The 19,256-nt window shown below is 34.4% G+C and overlaps 1 protein-coding gene across 1 annotated transcript in view; it reads right to left on the bottom strand.

Annotated features, from left to right (window-relative positions):
- The window catches only part of FAM83B (family with sequence similarity 83 member B), a 104,406-nt gene that overhangs the window by 13,935 nt on the left and 71,215 nt on the right, over window positions 1–19,256 (bottom strand). The window contains exons 3-4 of the mRNA XM_033217492.1: window positions 5,591–5,755; window positions 4,489–4,613 (exon numbers count right to left, since the gene is read on the bottom strand). Of these exons, the coding sequence (XP_033073383.1) occupies window positions 4,489–4,613; window positions 5,591–5,755 (290 nt within the window). The remainder of the gene's footprint in view (window positions 1–4,488; window positions 4,614–5,590; window positions 5,756–19,256) is intronic.

Below are 19,256 nucleotides of genomic sequence, written 5' to 3'. Positions count from 1 at the left end.
TGAACCCGGGAGGCGGAGCTTGCAGTGAGCTGAGATCCGGCCACTGCACTCCAGCCTGGGCGACAGAGCGAGACTCTGTCTCAAAAAAAAAAAAAAAAAAAGTTTTATGTAATTCCAGTGATAACTGAAAAGAAAATATCTTTAGAATATACGCAAAAGGAAATGAGATGATAATCAAAGCATATATGTGCAAAAACAACAACAACAAAAACCCCACAAAAAACTGCAGTAAAAGAGGGAAAGAAGAACAAAGAAGCTAAAAGACATACGGAAAAAAAATGACAATAGTAAGTCCTTCTCCATCAGTAATTAGTTAAAAGGTAAATAAATTAAATTACCTCATCGAAAGACTGTAATTGACTGAATGGATTAAAAAGAACAGTATCCAAATATATGCGATCTTTAAGAGACTCACTTTTGATCTAAGGACACACATAAGCTAAAAGTAAGAGGATAAAAAAAGATATGCCATGCAATTGGTAACCAAAAGAGAGAGCAGGAGTTGCTATAAAAATATCAGGAAAAACAGGCTTTAAATTAAAATAAAAAAACTTACAAGAGATAAAGAAGAATATTATATGATGAAAAAGGGGTCAATTCACCAAGAAGATATAACAATTATAAGTATTTGTACAGCAAACCTCAGAGCTCCTAAATATACAAAGCAAACTTTAACAGAATTGAAGGGGACAGACAGCAACACAGTATTAGTAGGAGACTTCAATTCTCCACTTTCAATAATGAATGCAATAAGACAGAAGATGAAAAGGAACACAGACAACTTGAACAAGAGTACAGACCAACAGCACCTAACAGACATAATAGAGAACACCTGACAAAAGCAGAATATACGTTCTTCTCAAGTACACATGGTACATTCTCCAAGATAGACCACAGGTTAGGCAAAACAAACCTCAACAAATTAAAGATTTAAATCACACAAAGTATCTTACCTTGATTGCAACAGAAAATAACTAGAAATCAACGGTATAAGGAAAATTGGAAAATTCACAGATATGTGGAAATTAAACAACACAACTTTGAATAGCCAATGAGTCAAAGAAGAAGTCACAAAGGAAATTAGAAAATACCTTAAGACAAATGAATATAAAAACACAAGATATCAAAATTTATGAGATGTAGCAAAAGCACTCTTAAGAGGGAAGTTTACAGCTGTAAATACATATCTTTAAAAAGTGAAAAGATCTCCTCTGACTTAACCATTACCTAGTCTATGCATGTAATAAAATATAAAAAATACGACCTATACCATATGTACACATATTTTTATCAATAAAACATTTTTTAAAAAGCTAAAAGATCTCATGCTACAACCTAACTTTATACCTCAAGAAACTCGAAAAAAGAAAAACAAACTAATAGGGAAAAAAGGGAAATCCTGAAAGGTTCAAGAAAGACAAAATGGCTGCATGAAAAGAATGTGACTAATAAAAATTGTTGAAACTTCTCAGCAGCAACTTTGATTACGGGGCAATACCTTACCAAGTCGGAGGAAAAATGGTTCAACTTAGAGTTCCATCCCAAGTTAAGCCATAAATGACCTAGAAGTATACATTTTTTAAACTTAAAAGTCCTTGAGCAATTTTGGGAGAAAGATGGAGACGTAGAAACAAAATGAGGAAATATGGGATTTAAGAAATCATGGATCAAATCACTTAGAAACACAAAAAATATCAGGCCCCCAGGTGTGCTTCCAATTTAAGGACCTGCTAGTTCAGATGGGATGTCATAGATGGTTGGCTGTAACTGAACATTTGGGAAAGTTATCCATGTGTTGCAAAATCTGTGTGGTCAACTGGAGAAAAAAGTAGCAACAGATAAATAGAAAACAAAGACAATGAATAAAAACAAAATGGCCATTATTAACTTGGTTTTGAAAAAAGAAACACATCACTCTATGGCTCATCAGTGATCCATTTTGACAAAGTTTCAATAATGTAGACCTGGACTTCTCATTTAACCAAAAATTGTGATAAAACTATAATGCAGACAAGAAGGAATAGTAGGTAGGAAATACAATTCTCCAAAAATAAAAAGTCAAGATAATATATGAAATTGGTAAATCAAACAAGAATAGCATAATCATGTTATTTAAGGGATGAAATAAATATCGGAAGAACCAACTAAAAGAATTGAGCAACTGCATCTGGAGATCGAGTTGGCTAGAGATGGAAAACAAAAATCACTGTTTTGTACTGCACATATTTTAGTAATATTTGGTTTTTTAGAAAAGTATGCAAATATTTTCATGGATAAAAAAGCTAACTATCTACTCCCAGCTCCACTAAACACACACTGTCAGACATTAGTCACGAAGTTGACTTAAAAATTCCGAGTTCCTGGCTGATGGCTTAAATAAGTCCATGAGTGTAAATAGTAACAGTATGTTGGTTGCAGCATGGACCTCAACTGTGATGATTTTTATGTGTGGTTAAAAATGGAAGCTGAGAATTGCCAATATCAGCCAACTTGTCTTTTGAAAGTAACTTTTATCGAGCTCATGAGATTAAAAATGAAAAAGCCTATAAAATTATCTCTCAGTCTGATTTATAGACAATGGTTTATCAAACATTCATCAATGGTAGTATCACGTTATGGAAAAACTCCTCATGCTTTCCTGATAAAGTCATCATCATGTGAGTGAGCTGCCACACAATGTGTAATTGTGGAAAATACAGATTCTGGGCCACTCCAGGAACGGGAGCAGTTTAGAATCCAATTATATCCCATGGCAAAGAATACTGAATTAAAGAAGAAGGCATTTTCAACTCGCCTGTGAGGAAAATAATAGCAATACTAGAATATGAGGGACAAAGGCTGTTTTTAAACCAAAAGGAAATTCACTTGTAACCAAGCTAGTTCATAACTAGTTCATAACTAAGTCTACCACATCCTGTTCGAATACTGTTAGCAATAGGAAAGGTCCACAATAATGTCAAAAAAATGAAAAGGACAATGATTGACAACTACGAATTATTTAAAGAAATGTATTTAAAACGAACTTGAGATAACACAGAGGGTGTTAGTTAAGAGTTGTGATGAATTTTTATAATCCATGGTCCTGGGAATCCCATAGTTACTATCATAAATAGTAACTTAAATTCTGCCGCTGGCTTCTGATATAGACAGAGAGATACAGATATATAATTTTTTTGTCATTGCTGTTGTTTGATTTTCCCCCAAATTAATAGAAAGTAGCTCAGCTACACTCATTGCAACACTAGGAACTACTAATATCTAGTGGCAGCAAAACAAAGTTGAAGTAAATTTACTGTCAAAGATAATCTTAAAACTTAAATAATAACCATAGAAACTATTAATTGTGATGAGCTTAAATAACAATCATTCTACAACTCAAGTGAACTCTCAATTTTAATTAAAAGTTCAATTAAAACCTCTCTAAAACCAAGTGGGTCTGGACAAATATATTCACATATAATGAGTCTTTAAAAGGACTCACTAATTTCAAGCACTAGTTGTATTTTCTGCTCTTAATATATTTTCATTTGGAACTCCAAACAACATTTTTTTAAAAAAAGGTCCTGAGCTTAAAGAGAGGGTTAGCAGAAAGTAACAAATCAAGTCCTAAAATAATAGTTAACATTAGGGGTTTGGGATGCATGAACTCATTTAATCCTCACAACAATGTCATGAGGCCAGTTCTATGATTCCCCTCATTTTAGAGCAGAGGAACCTAAAGTGCGACCATATAAAGTAACTTGCTCAAGGCCACCATCTCAATGTGATACTTCCTTCCCATGGGCTTTCTGTTACTAAGACAGGAGACAAAGGTTTCGCCTTACACAGTCATGTTCACATCCATAGCTCTTCTGGATTCTTCCCTCAGTCTTTAATAATGAATCTACTCTGCCTCAGTGACCTGGCAGTTCATGGGTATTTGCTGGTGCTTTTATCTGCCTGTTTGTATAGCCTCACTCTGTATCTGATTCAGGACTGAAGCTAGGGGATTTATTTACAAAAGAATATTAGGGCAGGCTTACACTCTGGAGCCAGCCTCACCTGGACTGGGCTGCCAGTTCTACTTTGATCAGATTCTTAAGAATACAAAATAAGAAAAATCCATTTACCAGATTATTTAAAGTGGTAACTAACTTATGCTTTCACAAACAATTGTAACTAAATTCATACTATATAATGTTTCCATAAGGAGCAAAACCACTGTAGTACCATAGAGCTGTAGGGAACCTTAGATATTGGTCAACGTCTTCATTTTCTGGATGAAGAATCTGAAGCTCAAGGAAGTTATCTGATTTGCCTAAGACCTTAATGCTCTTTAGTGGCAGATTCATAACTCAAACCTAGGTCTCTAATCTCCCATGCAAGTGTTCTCTCTCTCTCTTTTTTTTTTTAAATTTTAAGAAAGAGCTTAACTGATTATGTTAAAATTTGAAACTAATAAATCATCTAAATGATTTTTAACACTGAAGTTAAACACAATGATCTTACCTGTAAGAACCGTACATCACTTTCTGGCAGTCAACTAACAAAAATTTCTGTTCCATTTTTCCATGGAATTTTGCCCCTGTTTTTGAAAGATAATCTTGGCCTTTTACTGTTCGTACTCGAATATTCTAGAATTATATATAAATAAAAAGCAGACATTATGGGTAGGAAAAGAATATTTTGAAAACTAAAACCCATGAAATAATCTTAATAAAAAAAAATTTACTTCAGGTAATTTTTAAAAAACTCCCAAATATTAAATCCTTAAGGAAAATAATCATTTAAAATATACATTTCAACACAGCTTAAATAGGAGACTTCACTTTACATTTACACAGAATGGCACCAAAAATCATCAGGCTCTGACTATAAAAAACCCTTTTGGGTTATAATGCCTTGATCATAAATTAACTAAAATAAAAATTAACCTTCCTTTTAAAAAGTCAAAAGTAACAGAAAATACTACGCAAAATGATTCTGATAAGCAATACATGCTGAACCACAGATGCTTGTGAGTCACTGGTTTCAAAGCCGTGCATGCAAAACTGATATATGAAATATTAATCAGTAAAAGCACAGTAAAAGCCCTCATGAAGGCCGGGCATGGTGCTCATGCCTGTAATCCCAGCGCTTTGAGAGGCCAAGGTAAGTGGATCACGAGGGTCAGGAGTTCACGACCAGCCTGGCCAAGATGGTGAAACCCCGTCTCTACTAAAAATACAAAAAAAATTAGCCAGGCATGGTGGTGGGCACCTGTAATCCCGGCTACTCGAGAGGCTGAGGCAGGAGAATTGCTTGACCCAGGAGGTGGAGGTAGCAGTGGCTAAGATTGCACCACTGCACTCCAGTCTGGGAGGCAGAGCAAGACTCCTTCTCAAAAACAAATAAACAAACAAACAAACAAATACACACTCTCATGAAGATGTGCTTTCAGTCACATTCTAAAAAGTACAGGGGACCTTTCTGTGATCAGTCATTTCATAACCTTAAATATGTATACTTTTTTCTTTTTAACTTTTATATTTATCTACCTTAATATGCCTTACATTTGACTGAGTTGAAAATGACACACAAAATACTTGAGAAAAAAACGCAGAATTCTTACCCTGAGACGCTGAACTGAACAACCTTGTTTCTCAGTCATATTTAGAAAATGATTAAAATTGGACTCATCAAGCAGAATGTAAACAGATACTCCTCGAGTTGATGCCTCAACTATTTCTTTGAAAATGTCCACATCTGTAAATATATCCATCACTAAAGCAATGACCTGTTAAAGAAAAGAATATGAAACAATGTTAGATCCTTGACAGAGAAAGATTACGAAACTGCTTATTTTCAGTAAAGGTCAGATAAAATTTTTAAAAATTAAATGCATAAATGTACAGATGTGTAATATATATGTATATACAAATACACAGTTCATTTTCTAAAATGGAAGATAAAACCATATTAAAATAAGCAAATAACTATATGCAGATTTGTAACACTAAGTCATTTTCATATTAGCTTTAATTTAAAGGAAATCTGCATTTTAGTAAGATTTTGAAAAATGGGCAAATCCAAATCATGGATTTCAAGACTGCCCATCAGGTAGACAAACGGGACAAGGTGGAAACCAGTGTTACTATTTTTCTAAGAGACATTTCCAGGGGAAAGTAGGATTTTTTGAACAGTTGTTAAGAATAAAGGTCTTAGGGGAAGTGAGACAGAGAAAAAACTATTCTAGAAATAGAAATATACCTAGGAAAGGATGAAAGATGGAGAAAGAGTATAAGATGATTTGAAGACCAAAAAATTAAATATACAGTTGTTCCTCAGTTTACTGAGGGAATGGTTTCAGGACCTCTGCATATACCAAAATCTGCACATACTCAAGTCCACAGTCAACCCTGAAGAACCCACGTATATGGAAAGCAGGACCTCCATATATGCAAGTTTCATACCCCTTAAGTACTGGGGTATTTTATCCATGTTTAGTTGAAAAAAATCTGCAATAAGTGGATTGAAGCAGTTCACACCCATGTTGTTTAAGGGCCAAATGAACTTGCCTAAAATTAGTTTAGCAGATAACATAAGCAAAAGAAAAAAGTGAATTAAAAAGGTGATATAATTGAGAAGGAAAATGCCCTAAAGAACAGGTCCCTAAGATGTAGAGTCCGTGTTGATTGTTGGAATAAAAGTAAAATAATGCTAGAAGAAGGGGAAAAATCATTTAAGTGGTTGTCCACCTTCTATGTGCCAGGCATATTTATTGAGCACCTACTATGGGCCATGCAAGAAGAACAAAATCCTGCCCTTATGAAGCTTACATTTTACTGGGGGAAGACATAAAAAGTAATAAAGATAATAAATAAGTCCGGCCGGGCGCGGTGGCTCAAGCCTGTAATCCCAGCACTTTGGGAGGCCGAGACGGGCGGATCATGAGGTCAGGAGATCGAGACCATCCTGGCTAATATGGTGAAACCCTGTCTCTACTAAAAAATACAAAAAACTAGCCGGGCGAGGTGGCGGGCGCCTGTAGTCCCAGCTACTCGGGAGGCTGAGGCAGGAGAATGGCGTAAACCTAGGAGGCGGAGCTTGCAGTGAGCTGAGATCTGGTCACTGCACTCCAGCCTGGGCGACAGAGCGAGACTCCGTCTCAAAAAAAAAAATAAAATAAAATAAATAAAAATTAAATAAACAAACAAATAAATAAATAAGTCAATTATGTAACAAGCTATAGGTTTTTTGGGGAAAAAATAGAGCAGAATAGGGGATCATGGGTTCCCGGAAATTCAGGAGGAGTTTGGGGGTTTCAGGGAAGGTCTCTTTGAGAGAGTGTCCTTTGAATAGAATTTAAAGGAAATGACATTATCCACATTGATATCTTCAGGAAGACTGTTGCAAGCAGAGGAAACCAGCAACTCTGCTCTGGCAATCCAAAAAACAGAAAGGAGATAGCAGGAATGAAATGAGAATGGGAGAGTTATCACAATGTCTTAAAGGCATTAAAAGCCTTTTTTTTTTTTTTCCTGAATAAGACTGCAAGCTATTAAAGGGCTTTGAGTTGAAGTAATAAAATGATCTGGTTATGTTTTGAAAGGATTGTTCTGGCCACTGTGTTAAGAACAGGCTTTAAAAAAAGGTAGCAAGGATGGAAAACAGGGAGGCCAGTTGGAACTATTGGGGCAACTGAAGTGGGAGGTGATAATGTGTAGGACTAGGACGGTAGAGTCAGGGATGAAAAGAGATGGTCAGATACTGGATATCTTTGAGTCTAAAGGTCTTGTGGATGGATTGACTGTAAGGTATGAGAGAAAAGGGAGAAAAAGTGAAGAAGACCAAGGATCGAACCCTGGGACACTCCAAGTTAAGAAGTCTAATACCAGAAAAATTCACAGCAAAGGAGACTGAGGAAACAAAGGGCAGGTGGAATCCTGAACACCAATAAAGACAGTGCATTTGTAAGAAGGAAGGTGAACTTGAGAGGTTCCAATCCTACAGCTAGGCCAAGAATAGTTTTAGTGGAGATAGAACAGCAAGAGCTTCAGTGGAAGACATTTAGTAGAGACTTGGGGCAGACACTAGACAGAAGATACAGAAAATCACTTTTGTGTAATTTGGCTATAATAGGAAGCAGAGAAATTGAGCAGTAGGTGGGGGTGGAGCTGAATCAAAAGAGGTTGTACTTTTTATTTTTTAATTGACATAAAATTGCATGTAATCATCATGTACAACATGATGTTAAGATAGAGACTCAATCTAGGTGTCCATCAACAGATGCACAAAGAAAATGTGGTGTGTGTGTGTGTGTGTGTGTATAAATAAATACTATTCAGCCATAAAAAGAATGCAATTATCCTGTTTGTTATAATGAACGAACCTGGAGGGCATTATTTTAAGTGAAATAAGGCAGACACAGAAAGACAAATACTGCGTGATCTCACTCATATGTAGAATCTAAAAATATTTTAAGGTGAGAGAAATAACAGTATGTCTTTATGCTAATGAAATGCTACAGTAAAGAGTAAAATTAATAGTGCAAGAGAAGGTGGGAGGTGAGGTGGAGAAGGGGAGAATTTCTGGAACAATGTCTTTTAGTAGACAATAAGGTACAGAGTCTAGTGCAAAGGTAAATAAAACAAAATAAAATAAAATGAAATAAAATAAAATAAAATAAAATTATAGCACAAAGAGTAAAGACCAGTAACTGATCATCTGTTACATGAAGACAGAGGGCCAAGTATGAAAGTGCAGATGCTGGTGGGGGAGACAGTGCGGCAGTGGTGCTGTAGATGTTCTCTTCTGAGTTCTTTGATTTTCTCAGTGTAGTGGGAAGCAAGGTCTTCAACTCAGAGTGAAGATTCTAGAAGACATTTAAAAGATCTAAGGAAAAGGTTACTATGTAGTCATCTAGGAGAGTACAAAATAAAATACACTAAGAAAATATAATATGGTTGCTGGTTAGCTTTAAGGCTCACCAGGTCATAAATTTAATATGGGACCAGTCAATGTGGTTGTAAGTTATTCTCCAACCCTGTTTGGTGGCAAGACTATAGACATGGAGTAGGCAGAGTTTGATTTAGCTATGGCTGTGGTTCTGCCATGAGTGTATAACAAATTGAAGGAGGACAGGGAGATTGAAGGTGTATATAATATGGAGTGGCTGAAATGACTGATCATGGGCTTTAAGTTTGATATAGAAAGGAGAGAAGATGTCATGAATGTGAGAAACAGTGAAATGAGGGTAGGATAAATCAATTTTAGATCCTGCTGGCATTAAAGAACATTAGATATTAAAGGATTATTGTTAAAGATTGAATATATATCTTATCTTTAAAATATACATGTCAATATAGTTATAGATGAAAGCATCATACCTTATATTTACTTCCCGTTATAATGGATGAAAAACATGGCCATGAATGATAATTGTTGAAGCTAGTTGATTGTACACAAGGGCTCCACATACTATTCTTCCTACTTTCAAAACTTTTTATAACATGAAGTTTAAAAAATTAAAAAGACAAGAATATTTTACACTAGCAGATACTAGAGATGATAAGCCAAAAATAGAAGTAGAGGTGGTAGTCAGAAGAATAGTGTTGAAAAGAGTGACACAGACCAGAAAACAAAAACTGTAAAGAAATGAGGGGGAATGGAATGACCTGAGAATAGGCGCACGGCTATGTACAGCATAATGTAATGGATACACTGTGAATACATTAGAAGATGAGCAAAGTTATGGATAATATATGAAATAATTTTTATTTACTCTAATTAGAGTATTTAAACAAAATTCTGGACCATGCTCAAATTCTATCTGTGATGACATTCTTCAAACTACCTGTGAAACATACTCCAATCAGATTTTCTCTAGAAATAACAATTTCAATCATTCCAGTAGCTTCCCACAATCTTTTTCTTGTTTGTAAATGGTATGAGGAGCCAGATGAAGGGAGAAACTAGTGATAACAATCTCATCCATGTTTGAGAATATTTTTCATAATGTCAAATACACAAAAAGTCTTAAAATCATATCCCAAATTATTAATTTAATGCATTAGCTATGCATTAATGAGGGGTGTAATGATATATAGGCATTAAGATTTTTTTAAAGTCCATATTATACATTTATTTTACAAAATAACTTTCAAAAACATATGTCTGGTGCAGTCTGGTACTAATTTTTTTTACCAGAATTTTTTGAATACAGAAACAGTATTGTACAACATGGTATTCTTTAATTAGCACATCTAAAAATTTATTTTTAATTTGTCAGATAGTCTCATGTAACACATTACTTTAGACTTTGGAAGTGAACAAAAACACATTACTAGGATACATAAAGGGTTTTGTTTGCAAAAAGTAATTGAAGTCACTCAGCCAATGGATGTTTCTGTCACACTAAAGGCAGAACAAATGACAGTCTTTCTTGCATGACAAATAATACGCTGGATCAGGATCCAGGAGACTAGATTACCCATCTCTGACAAGCTTATCTGATGTCAACGAAGCCAGGTTGCTTTTCAGGGCTTCTGTTTCTTTGTACTCTCACTTGATGTGTGGAAAAATTACATGAAATCTACAGTAACTTTTAGCCAAGCTGCAAAAGGCAAAATAAAATGTAACTTTTAAAAAAAATGATGGATTACATTCCTGGGAAAGAATAACAATTAGAAATGAGGTATGCCAAATCTGATCTGAAATTATTACATGCTTGGTTAGTTATCAAAATTACACTGTGTTGCACACATGGCCACATGGCTACATATAATTGAAGAAAAGTTATATGCCTGATTAGTATAAGGCTTTTCAAAAGGTACATCAATCGATTATATTAATACAGAAACCGGTTCTATTAATTGGTATTCATTAAAATACCATGACATTATATAGTTCTTAAATTATTTACTTGCTTCTTCATTAATTCTTGTCATTAATTCACAATTCTTGCATTATAATTTGAAAAGGTAAATAAATAAATGCATTCATCAGAAACATGAGACTTAGAAAACTTTTAGAATGCTATCCCAGGACATTTTTAAGATCTGAGTAAAACTTCCCATCTTTTTGTATTAAAGGTCTCCGAGAACCTAACCCAAGGACATTCGCCTTCACTCATCTTTCTTACAGTACTAAATTTTCCCGAAGTGACCCAGACCCCAGAGCATACCGACGGTATATATTACATATATAGTCAATGAATATTTTGATAAGTTCATATGCATTACAAAATTTAAGGTCATTCAGGAAAGTACATAATCAAGTGTTAAGTAATACACGGGAATGGTAATTCAGAGAAAGAAAAAACAATAATCTATATGTACGTGGTTGTAAAGGTGGGTATACAGTAGAATGAAATAAACAGGCCTTCATGGATAAGCAGTAAATAATGAGTAAAATTATTTTTAGCCATTCAAGGTGAAAGGCTAGTACTGCAAAGATACAGAGGCAAAGGTAAAAAAGATGAGAGTTCTAACAAATGTTTGTTGAATTAACATAAAGTTAAATACAAAGATCATTATGCTCACAAATAAGGAATATAGTTAGACAGGATTTATACAGATTATGAAAGATCTTGAAAATCTGATTCATTATTACATCTGGTCTGGAGACCAATATAAGTGCTAGAAAAGAGAATATCTAGTCAAAACAGTGTGTTGGGAAAATGTGTCTGATAGTAATATGCATACTGAAAATATCTAAGTTCTACTGAGTCATACAATTGAATAAGATTGTGAAGCCTTCTGTATGATGTTTATTGTAATTTAATAAATGCACCAAATAACCAAAATGTATGGTAGAACCCAGTGATAAGAAAAGTGAAAATAAATGACAGATTTCATAGAAAATATTCATCACAGTGTTGACATTGAAAACTTGCATTTCCTTACAAATATGCTTCACTATTTTCAATATTTTATGTTGAACCCTACATTGTTTTTCCCTTTGAAGTCTATTATAATACAGAGCTATTAGCAATATGCTTTGGTATGACCTAGATACTTAATGAAATATAGGTGTACCTTGGGTTAATGTTCTTTAGTCACACAACTGTCATTATCACCCTCACAGCTGAATATTATTCAGACTTCTTTTGTAATTGCCTAAATAGAGACAGGAGGATTTTTTTTTCAACAGAAGAAAAACTCATAGGGAGATCAAATTAAAAAAAAAAAACAGATTAATGGAGCTCTAGAATAACATTAAAACAAAATTCAACACAACTGAAAAACTTTAAGAATTCAATAACAGAAATAAAGGGAAATGATCACTTAAGGGACATATATTTCCAAGTCTGTAAACCCTGTCAAAAGCAATCTGCTAAATGATTTCAGAAAAAAAAAAAAAATGAGGCTGATATAAAGAAGTACCTTTGGCCCAAATCCGTCTATAGCCTAAGTAAGAGTATGCATTTTGCATGAAATTTATATATAATATACTGTGTGTACTATAGTATTGCTTACTAACTTATGACTTTACATTATGGATGTATTAATAATTTCTCAGATATTTAAGAATCTGTCCTAACTGCTATATCTATATATCTACTGGTTTGGTCTGCCATAAATTAAGTGATTCTGGGAAAGTCACTGAAATGACTTTGAGTCTCACACACCTCTAAATATAATAAACAAATAAACCAGAGAATATCTTGCGTGTACCAGGTTCCAAAATTTTATGTTTTCAATAACCATTCATTCACTCCATATTATGATGGATAAAGTAATATAAATAGACATAGATTTCAAGCACTATCATAAAAAAGTATTACAGAGTTTCATTTATATATATTAAAACATGAGAACGGAGTCACACTAGACATGTTGCCAACTTATTATTCAAAACTGATTTATATATTACTAGGGGGATACAAACAAGACTTGATAACTATAATCCTAATTATCTAGACTTTGTAAATAATGAGATCTCAGTAGTTTTTAGTAATTGGATTAAAAGGTACATTGTACATAGCTTGCTTGGTGAAAGCACGGAACAAATCTAGAGTATTGTAATAAAAGTCAATTGGAAATATAAAGGGCATGTTTGGGTTCCGTTATGGCAACAGTAATCTATAAAATGAAAGTTAGTGTATGGTAATTCAGAAAGGAATTTGTATACATTATTTCCGCATGATTTGCATCATATCATAGAACTGAAAATACTTAATACCACAAAAATAAATCACGTTTTTACCTTTGTCCAATTTAAGGAAATCTTTATATCAGCTCTGTATAAGTAAGCATCTTTGATTTTTAAAGTAACTTTTGCTCTAATAAGGAAATCTACAAGGAATTAGGAGGAAAAAGAATGAGGAGTAGGCCTAAAAGAAACTGCAAAGATGAGTCATAGTTTTATTTTTACTTATTTCAACAATTCAATCATCTTTCATGTTCTAACTTCCTCCCTACTTCTTGAAAAGTTACTTTGTTTGAAACTTGGTCTGGTAAGTTTCCCAAGCATGGGCCCTCAAAGCCAAGATGTCGGAGGGTAATTAGTGGTGGAAAAATGAGCTCAAGACCCCTCAGCCTCTCCTATATTAGAATAATCTAGCTCTGTGATCACACAAATAATGCACCTTACAAAGCATAAGAGGAAGCTCTGCAGAGAGTTACACCATTTGAGGGGATGCTGGAAGACAGAGAGGAGGCAATGCCAAAGCATATTTAGTTCAACCAGAAAACAATTAAAATGCCCCTAACTTTGTGCACAATCTAACTCTCAGTATGTCAGAAGGATGTTGATATGGTTTGACTGTGTCTCCATCCAAATCTCAGCTTGAATTGTAGTTCCCATAATTCCCATGTGTTGTGGGAGGGTCCTGGTGGGAGGTAATTGAATCATGGGAGTGGTTACCTCCATGCTGTTCTTGTGATAGTGAATGAGTTCTCCCAAGATCTGATGGTTTTATAAGAGGCTTGCCCCCGCTTCACTCTGCACTTCTCCTTAGCTGCTGCCACGTGAAGAGGACCTGTTTGCTTTCCCTTCTGCCATGACTGTAAGTTTCCTGAGGCATCTCCAGCCCTGAAGAACTGTGAGTCAATTAAACCTCTTTCCTTTATAAATTACCCAGTCTGGGGTATTTCTTCATAGCGGTGTGAGAATGGACTAACACAGATGTTCTTTAAAATAAAGATGTGTGCTGTATTACTACAGAGTTAGAAATCCCAGTGTTTTCTGACTTGCTGCTATTGAAGAATCAGGGCCAGTTTTAGTCAAATTCTGACAATATTCGTAAAAATGTAAGGAGAACTGTATTTGAAATTAATAATAGACCTAAGAAACTATGAAGCATTCATAATTTTTCTTTCTCTCTCTTTTTTTTTTTTTAGATGGAGTTCCGTTCTTGTCACCCAGGCTGGAGTGCAATGGCACGATCTCGGCTCACCACAACCTCCGCCTCCCGGGTTCAAGCAATTCTCCTACTTCAACCTCCCAAGTAGCTGGACTACAGGCGTGCGCCACCACGCCCGGCTAATTTTTGTAATTTTGTTTTAGTAGAGATGGGGTTTCACCATCTTGGCCAGTCTGGTCTCGAACTCCTGACCTCATGATCCACCTGCCTCAGCCTCCCAAAGTGCTGGGATTACAGGCATGAGCCACCATGCCTGGCCAGCATTCATAATTTTTCTAAGTGTATGTTATAGTATTCTAATACTTCATTACCATAGAATCACTTCATTAGGAACGAGTATCAAAATATAATATTTATATATGATTTTTTTCCTTCATTCTCAATTTTATTATTAAAATTGTCAAACCTACAGAAAAGTTGAAGGAATAATACGAGTATCTATAACCCAACACCAATATTTTTAAATGTTAAAATTTTGTCATATTTAATTTTACAGGTATTTATTAAGTGACATGGGATCAAAATTCAGAGTAAAAACAGATACATCTGATATGGCTATATTTTTTAATAAGAGTTAGAGGGTTTCAGATGGATTCATAAGGCAACTTGCTAAAACAGAAGAATTTTTTATGAGACTTTTTAAGCCATGCATTAAAAGTAATAAACATTTTTCTACTTAATTTCTTAATAGCTTACTATTAATTTTTCAATTTTGCACTATAACCAAGTGTGTAATTGGTCATTTTCACTGGTGCTATTTAAAAGAAAACTTATTATGGAGAAAATTAGTATTATAATAACTATTATTTTAGATTCTTAATTTAAACCAAGAAAAGCTACTCAAAATTCTGACCAAGAAGGTAAAAATTCTGAACAAGAAAGCAAAAGTTAGATCATATATTTTTAAATTTTTCTCTGGCTTTTTTTATTTTCACCAGTCATGAATACAGGCATGCATTAAAATGAGAAATGATTAAATTATTAATTTAATTATGTAAATAAGACATTGGGAAGGGAATATTTAAAATGGAAATAAAAAAATCATTTTAGAGTTAAGTGAAAACTTTAGTTGTAAATAAAACCTCTGGGTTAGACTAAACCATATCTGATCTTGCTATGCATGTGTTTTGTAATTATTGAGTTAGTTAGATCTTTCCATAATTAACCGTACAGCTTGAGAGTACTTACTCTGTTATACCTAGTTTCTAAGGTAGTTATAACTGATATATTTCAGGTATTCAATAAATTTTGGTTGGGATGCAGTGTCTGCATGGCACCTGTTCTCAAAGAGTACACAGTATTGAGAGACTCATTAATAGAACTACAAATCATTATGACATTTGGCATAAAATGTACATAACACAGTAGAACAAACTACTGTAAGGGAATAATTGTTGATGACTAAGAATTATGTGTCATCAGTATCTACAGCCTACAGTGAGTGAGGCATCCCTGTGGATCTTGTTTAATAAGGGAAATGAGACTGTCTTCTAAGAATTAAATGTCAACAAATGAAAGCATTCAAAGTCCCTTAGCAGACAGCAAGGTCTGCAAGATGTAATAATAGCCAGATGAAAGATAGCAACATAACATATAAAAGTGGACATTTCAGTAGAAAAATGTAGAACTTGGTTGGTAAGTCATGCAAATAGAGTCACAGAGACAAATACTGCCCACGTTCATCTGTGTACTATCCAGAAGAGAGGAGGGGTATCAAAAGGCATGAACTTGATCTTTCTATAATATTGGCTAGGTATATTTGGTTTAATAATGGCATCAGAGCCAGAAGCATTTTAAACATCCTATTAGCTCCTCTTATTCTGATTTTATAGCCTTCAAATATATTGGGACTTAGTGTGTATATTGCCACAAAGAGAGACTGAGCCAGTTGGAAAATGCAAATCTGCTAGGATATTGAGCATTTACAATTGGCACTGTAAAATGAAATTATTTTGTCAGATATCCGCGTTCCAAGCTTAGTCAATATGAGTCTGTGAATCAGGCTTTTAATTCTTAAGTGTAAGGTTCAGATTCTGGATTTTGGCAAAGTGACTAAAGAAAAAAAAAAAATTCCCCTAAGACCTCTTGGTAGGTAGCCTTTTCTCAGTAATGTAATTATCCATGGTCCTGAGATAGCTATTATCTTATTTTGTACTATAGTGATACAAACGGGTTTCTGTCATGAAAAAAGGAGTGAATGGCACTGCAGGCAGAAAGAGAAAGAGGGAGGAAGGAGTAAAAATTCCTCTGTGTAAGGAAAATTGTAAAATAGTGCATGAAGAGGAGTTTGGGGAATAGGAACAGAAGCTTTAGGAAGGTTGAGCAGCAAAACAGCACTACAGCAGAAATAGCTAGAGGCCCAGTTTGTCGGGAAATGGAATTCTATTAAGAAAGAGATGGCCATAAAGCTAGAAAGATTGTAATGGTAAATTTGGCCGATTGCAGAGGGAAGTCCTTGAATGCTAGGCTAACTATGGATTCTATAAGGCACAACGGTGAACCATTCATAACTTTATAGTCAAAGAATTACATGATTAAAACAATACCTGAGAAGATTAATGTGTTTGTATACATAGGATGAGTTAGAAATGTGAGTTTCTGCCAGTAGGTAGAGGAGTTAGGGGGTTTCAGTCCTAGTCTAGCATGAGATGCCAACGTGGATGGCGAAAGCAGGAATAAAAGGGTTGGAAGTAAAGTTGTAAAGGATGATGTGACAAGACTCATTGGCTAATTGCTTCTAATGGACAACAGAGAAAGGATAGATAGAAATCTCTAGGGTGTAGAGACCTAAATTACATGGAGAATTATTGTAGCATTAAAAGAAAACCTAAAATTCAAAAGTAGTTTTTCATTTTTGTGTATAAAGAAAGCCATCAGACTAAGTCAAAACAATATGACAAAAAGTTGTGTTACTTTTTAATCTACCTACCATTCATCCATCTATCCATCCACACATCCACCCATCTAACTATCTATGCTTTTTTTTTTAACTATAGAAACTCGAGAATTTTTATGCATAAAAACAGGTGAGTGAACATCAAAAGAATAAAATGGGATAGAGGTGATTTGCTTGATGATAGAAGATATCAGTGGCATCACAATGATATGGTGTAAGCACAGGAGAAAAAGTCTGCCTTAGAATTAAGTTATGCAAATATGCTAAAACTATAGGGAAGAAGAGAATGGGTAAAAATGAAAAGGCATATTTCGGTGGTGAACAGGACATAAAGGAGAAATGGCAACCAGATTAGGGGACTGTCACTTGATGCCATTAACATACCATTCATGATTGGAGGTAAAGTTTTCCTTTGGGTGCAGTCAGTGAGGGTTCAGATTGTGGGCTTGGTAGGAAGTGAAAAAGATCAGAATAGCCGCTCTGAGAAATACAATAAGACTTTATGAGAAATTTTTAAAGGGTTGGCAAAATTCAGTAAGAGCCCAACTGAGATTCAAAAATGTAAACTTTAAGTTGACATTTTTTACAAATTTTTTAGACATTTTCCAGCAATGCTCATCAAGCCCGGAGTGAAAGCAAAGGCAGCAGGAAGTGGGTTTGATTCAGGATTAGGGGTTCCTCAGGTTAACAGACAGATGGGTTCTAACACAAATGACCAAACAGCATCCAAAGAGACTGATGGATGGATAAGAAGAATGTGAAGAGACCAGAAATCAGCGTAAGAAAAAAAGTCAAACGCAGTGGGTTTGATGAAAAGTGACCTCTAGGGTGAGACAGAATGTAAGTGCTAGGTTCAATATATAAATAAATAGGTTATTTTTTATTATGTCATGAAACTTGGCATTTCTAATATGTAACATAAACTTAAGGTTTTGTCCTTTCTAGCAGCAATGTTATACAACACATAATTCATGAATAAATTCTAGTTTTACACAGTACTTTGCTGATGTTAACAGGAACACACCCATTGGTATCTTATGTTTAAAAGACACCTAGAACACAGAAAATACCCCACCACTATTTACCGAAAAAGGAGAGAGAAACTTTTAGATTAAAAGATTACTAAGAGGCATATCAACAAAATGCAACGTGTGGACCAGAGCTTGTTCGGATTTCAACAGAACAACTGTTAAAAGACATTTAGGTAAAAATCAGGAAAAGATCAACACTGACTGGATATGTGATAATATTAATTATTATTTTTATTCTTTAGGTTTGATAATTACACATGGGGTATGTTTTCAAAAGCTTTTTTTTTAATATAAAAAAAGACAATCACATTGAAACAATTCAGATGAAATTAAAAATATATGATGCATGAAATTTGCTTTAAGATAATTCAGCAAGAGTGGGAGATATGAAGGAAACAAAATTGACAAGTTGATAATTACTGAAACTGATTCTTCATATACATATGTTTGAAAACTTCCATAACAAGATGTTATGTATTCAATGACCTATTTTAGCTTTCACTCCATCTATCTTATTCCTCTTCTCATGTTTTTTTTTTTTTTTCTATTTTTATCTCTCTTTAACTCATATATAACATTCTTGCTAAATTTTCCCTTTTTATTTTTGTTCTCATTCTCCCTAAGTCACCTTTCAGTACTTCCTTTTCTTCCACAAGTGTCTGTCTCTGGGTATCTATTTGAATCTGGGATCTGCCATTTTCTACTGCGGTAAACTGAGAGAAGAAAATTATCTCTGAACCTCTATTTCCTCATCTATAAAATCAAGTAAGTACTTTCCTGCCCCATGGGATTATTGGGAAAATTGAGATTATGAATACCAAGTTGTTAGAGCAGTAGCACATGGTAAGGAAGCACTAAGTAGTGGCTACTATGAATAAAAATGTTGGTGACAATATAACTTGAAGAATAGAAATTGATAGTTCCACACGTAAAGAGAAGATTGGTGAGGTGTTTCACATTTCTCAAGCCATTATTTTAAATTTATGTTGACTTTAACCAAACA

Source organism: Trachypithecus francoisi, unplaced genomic scaffold (assembly GCF_009764315.1).
Source record: "Trachypithecus francoisi isolate TF-2019V2 unplaced genomic scaffold, Tfra_2.0 Lachesis_group10, whole genome shotgun sequence".
Classification (NCBI taxonomy): domain Eukaryota; kingdom Metazoa; phylum Chordata; class Mammalia; order Primates; family Cercopithecidae; genus Trachypithecus; species Trachypithecus francoisi.
Note: the sequence above shows the minus strand (reverse complement) of the source record. Positions and strands in the feature narration are given on the sequence as shown.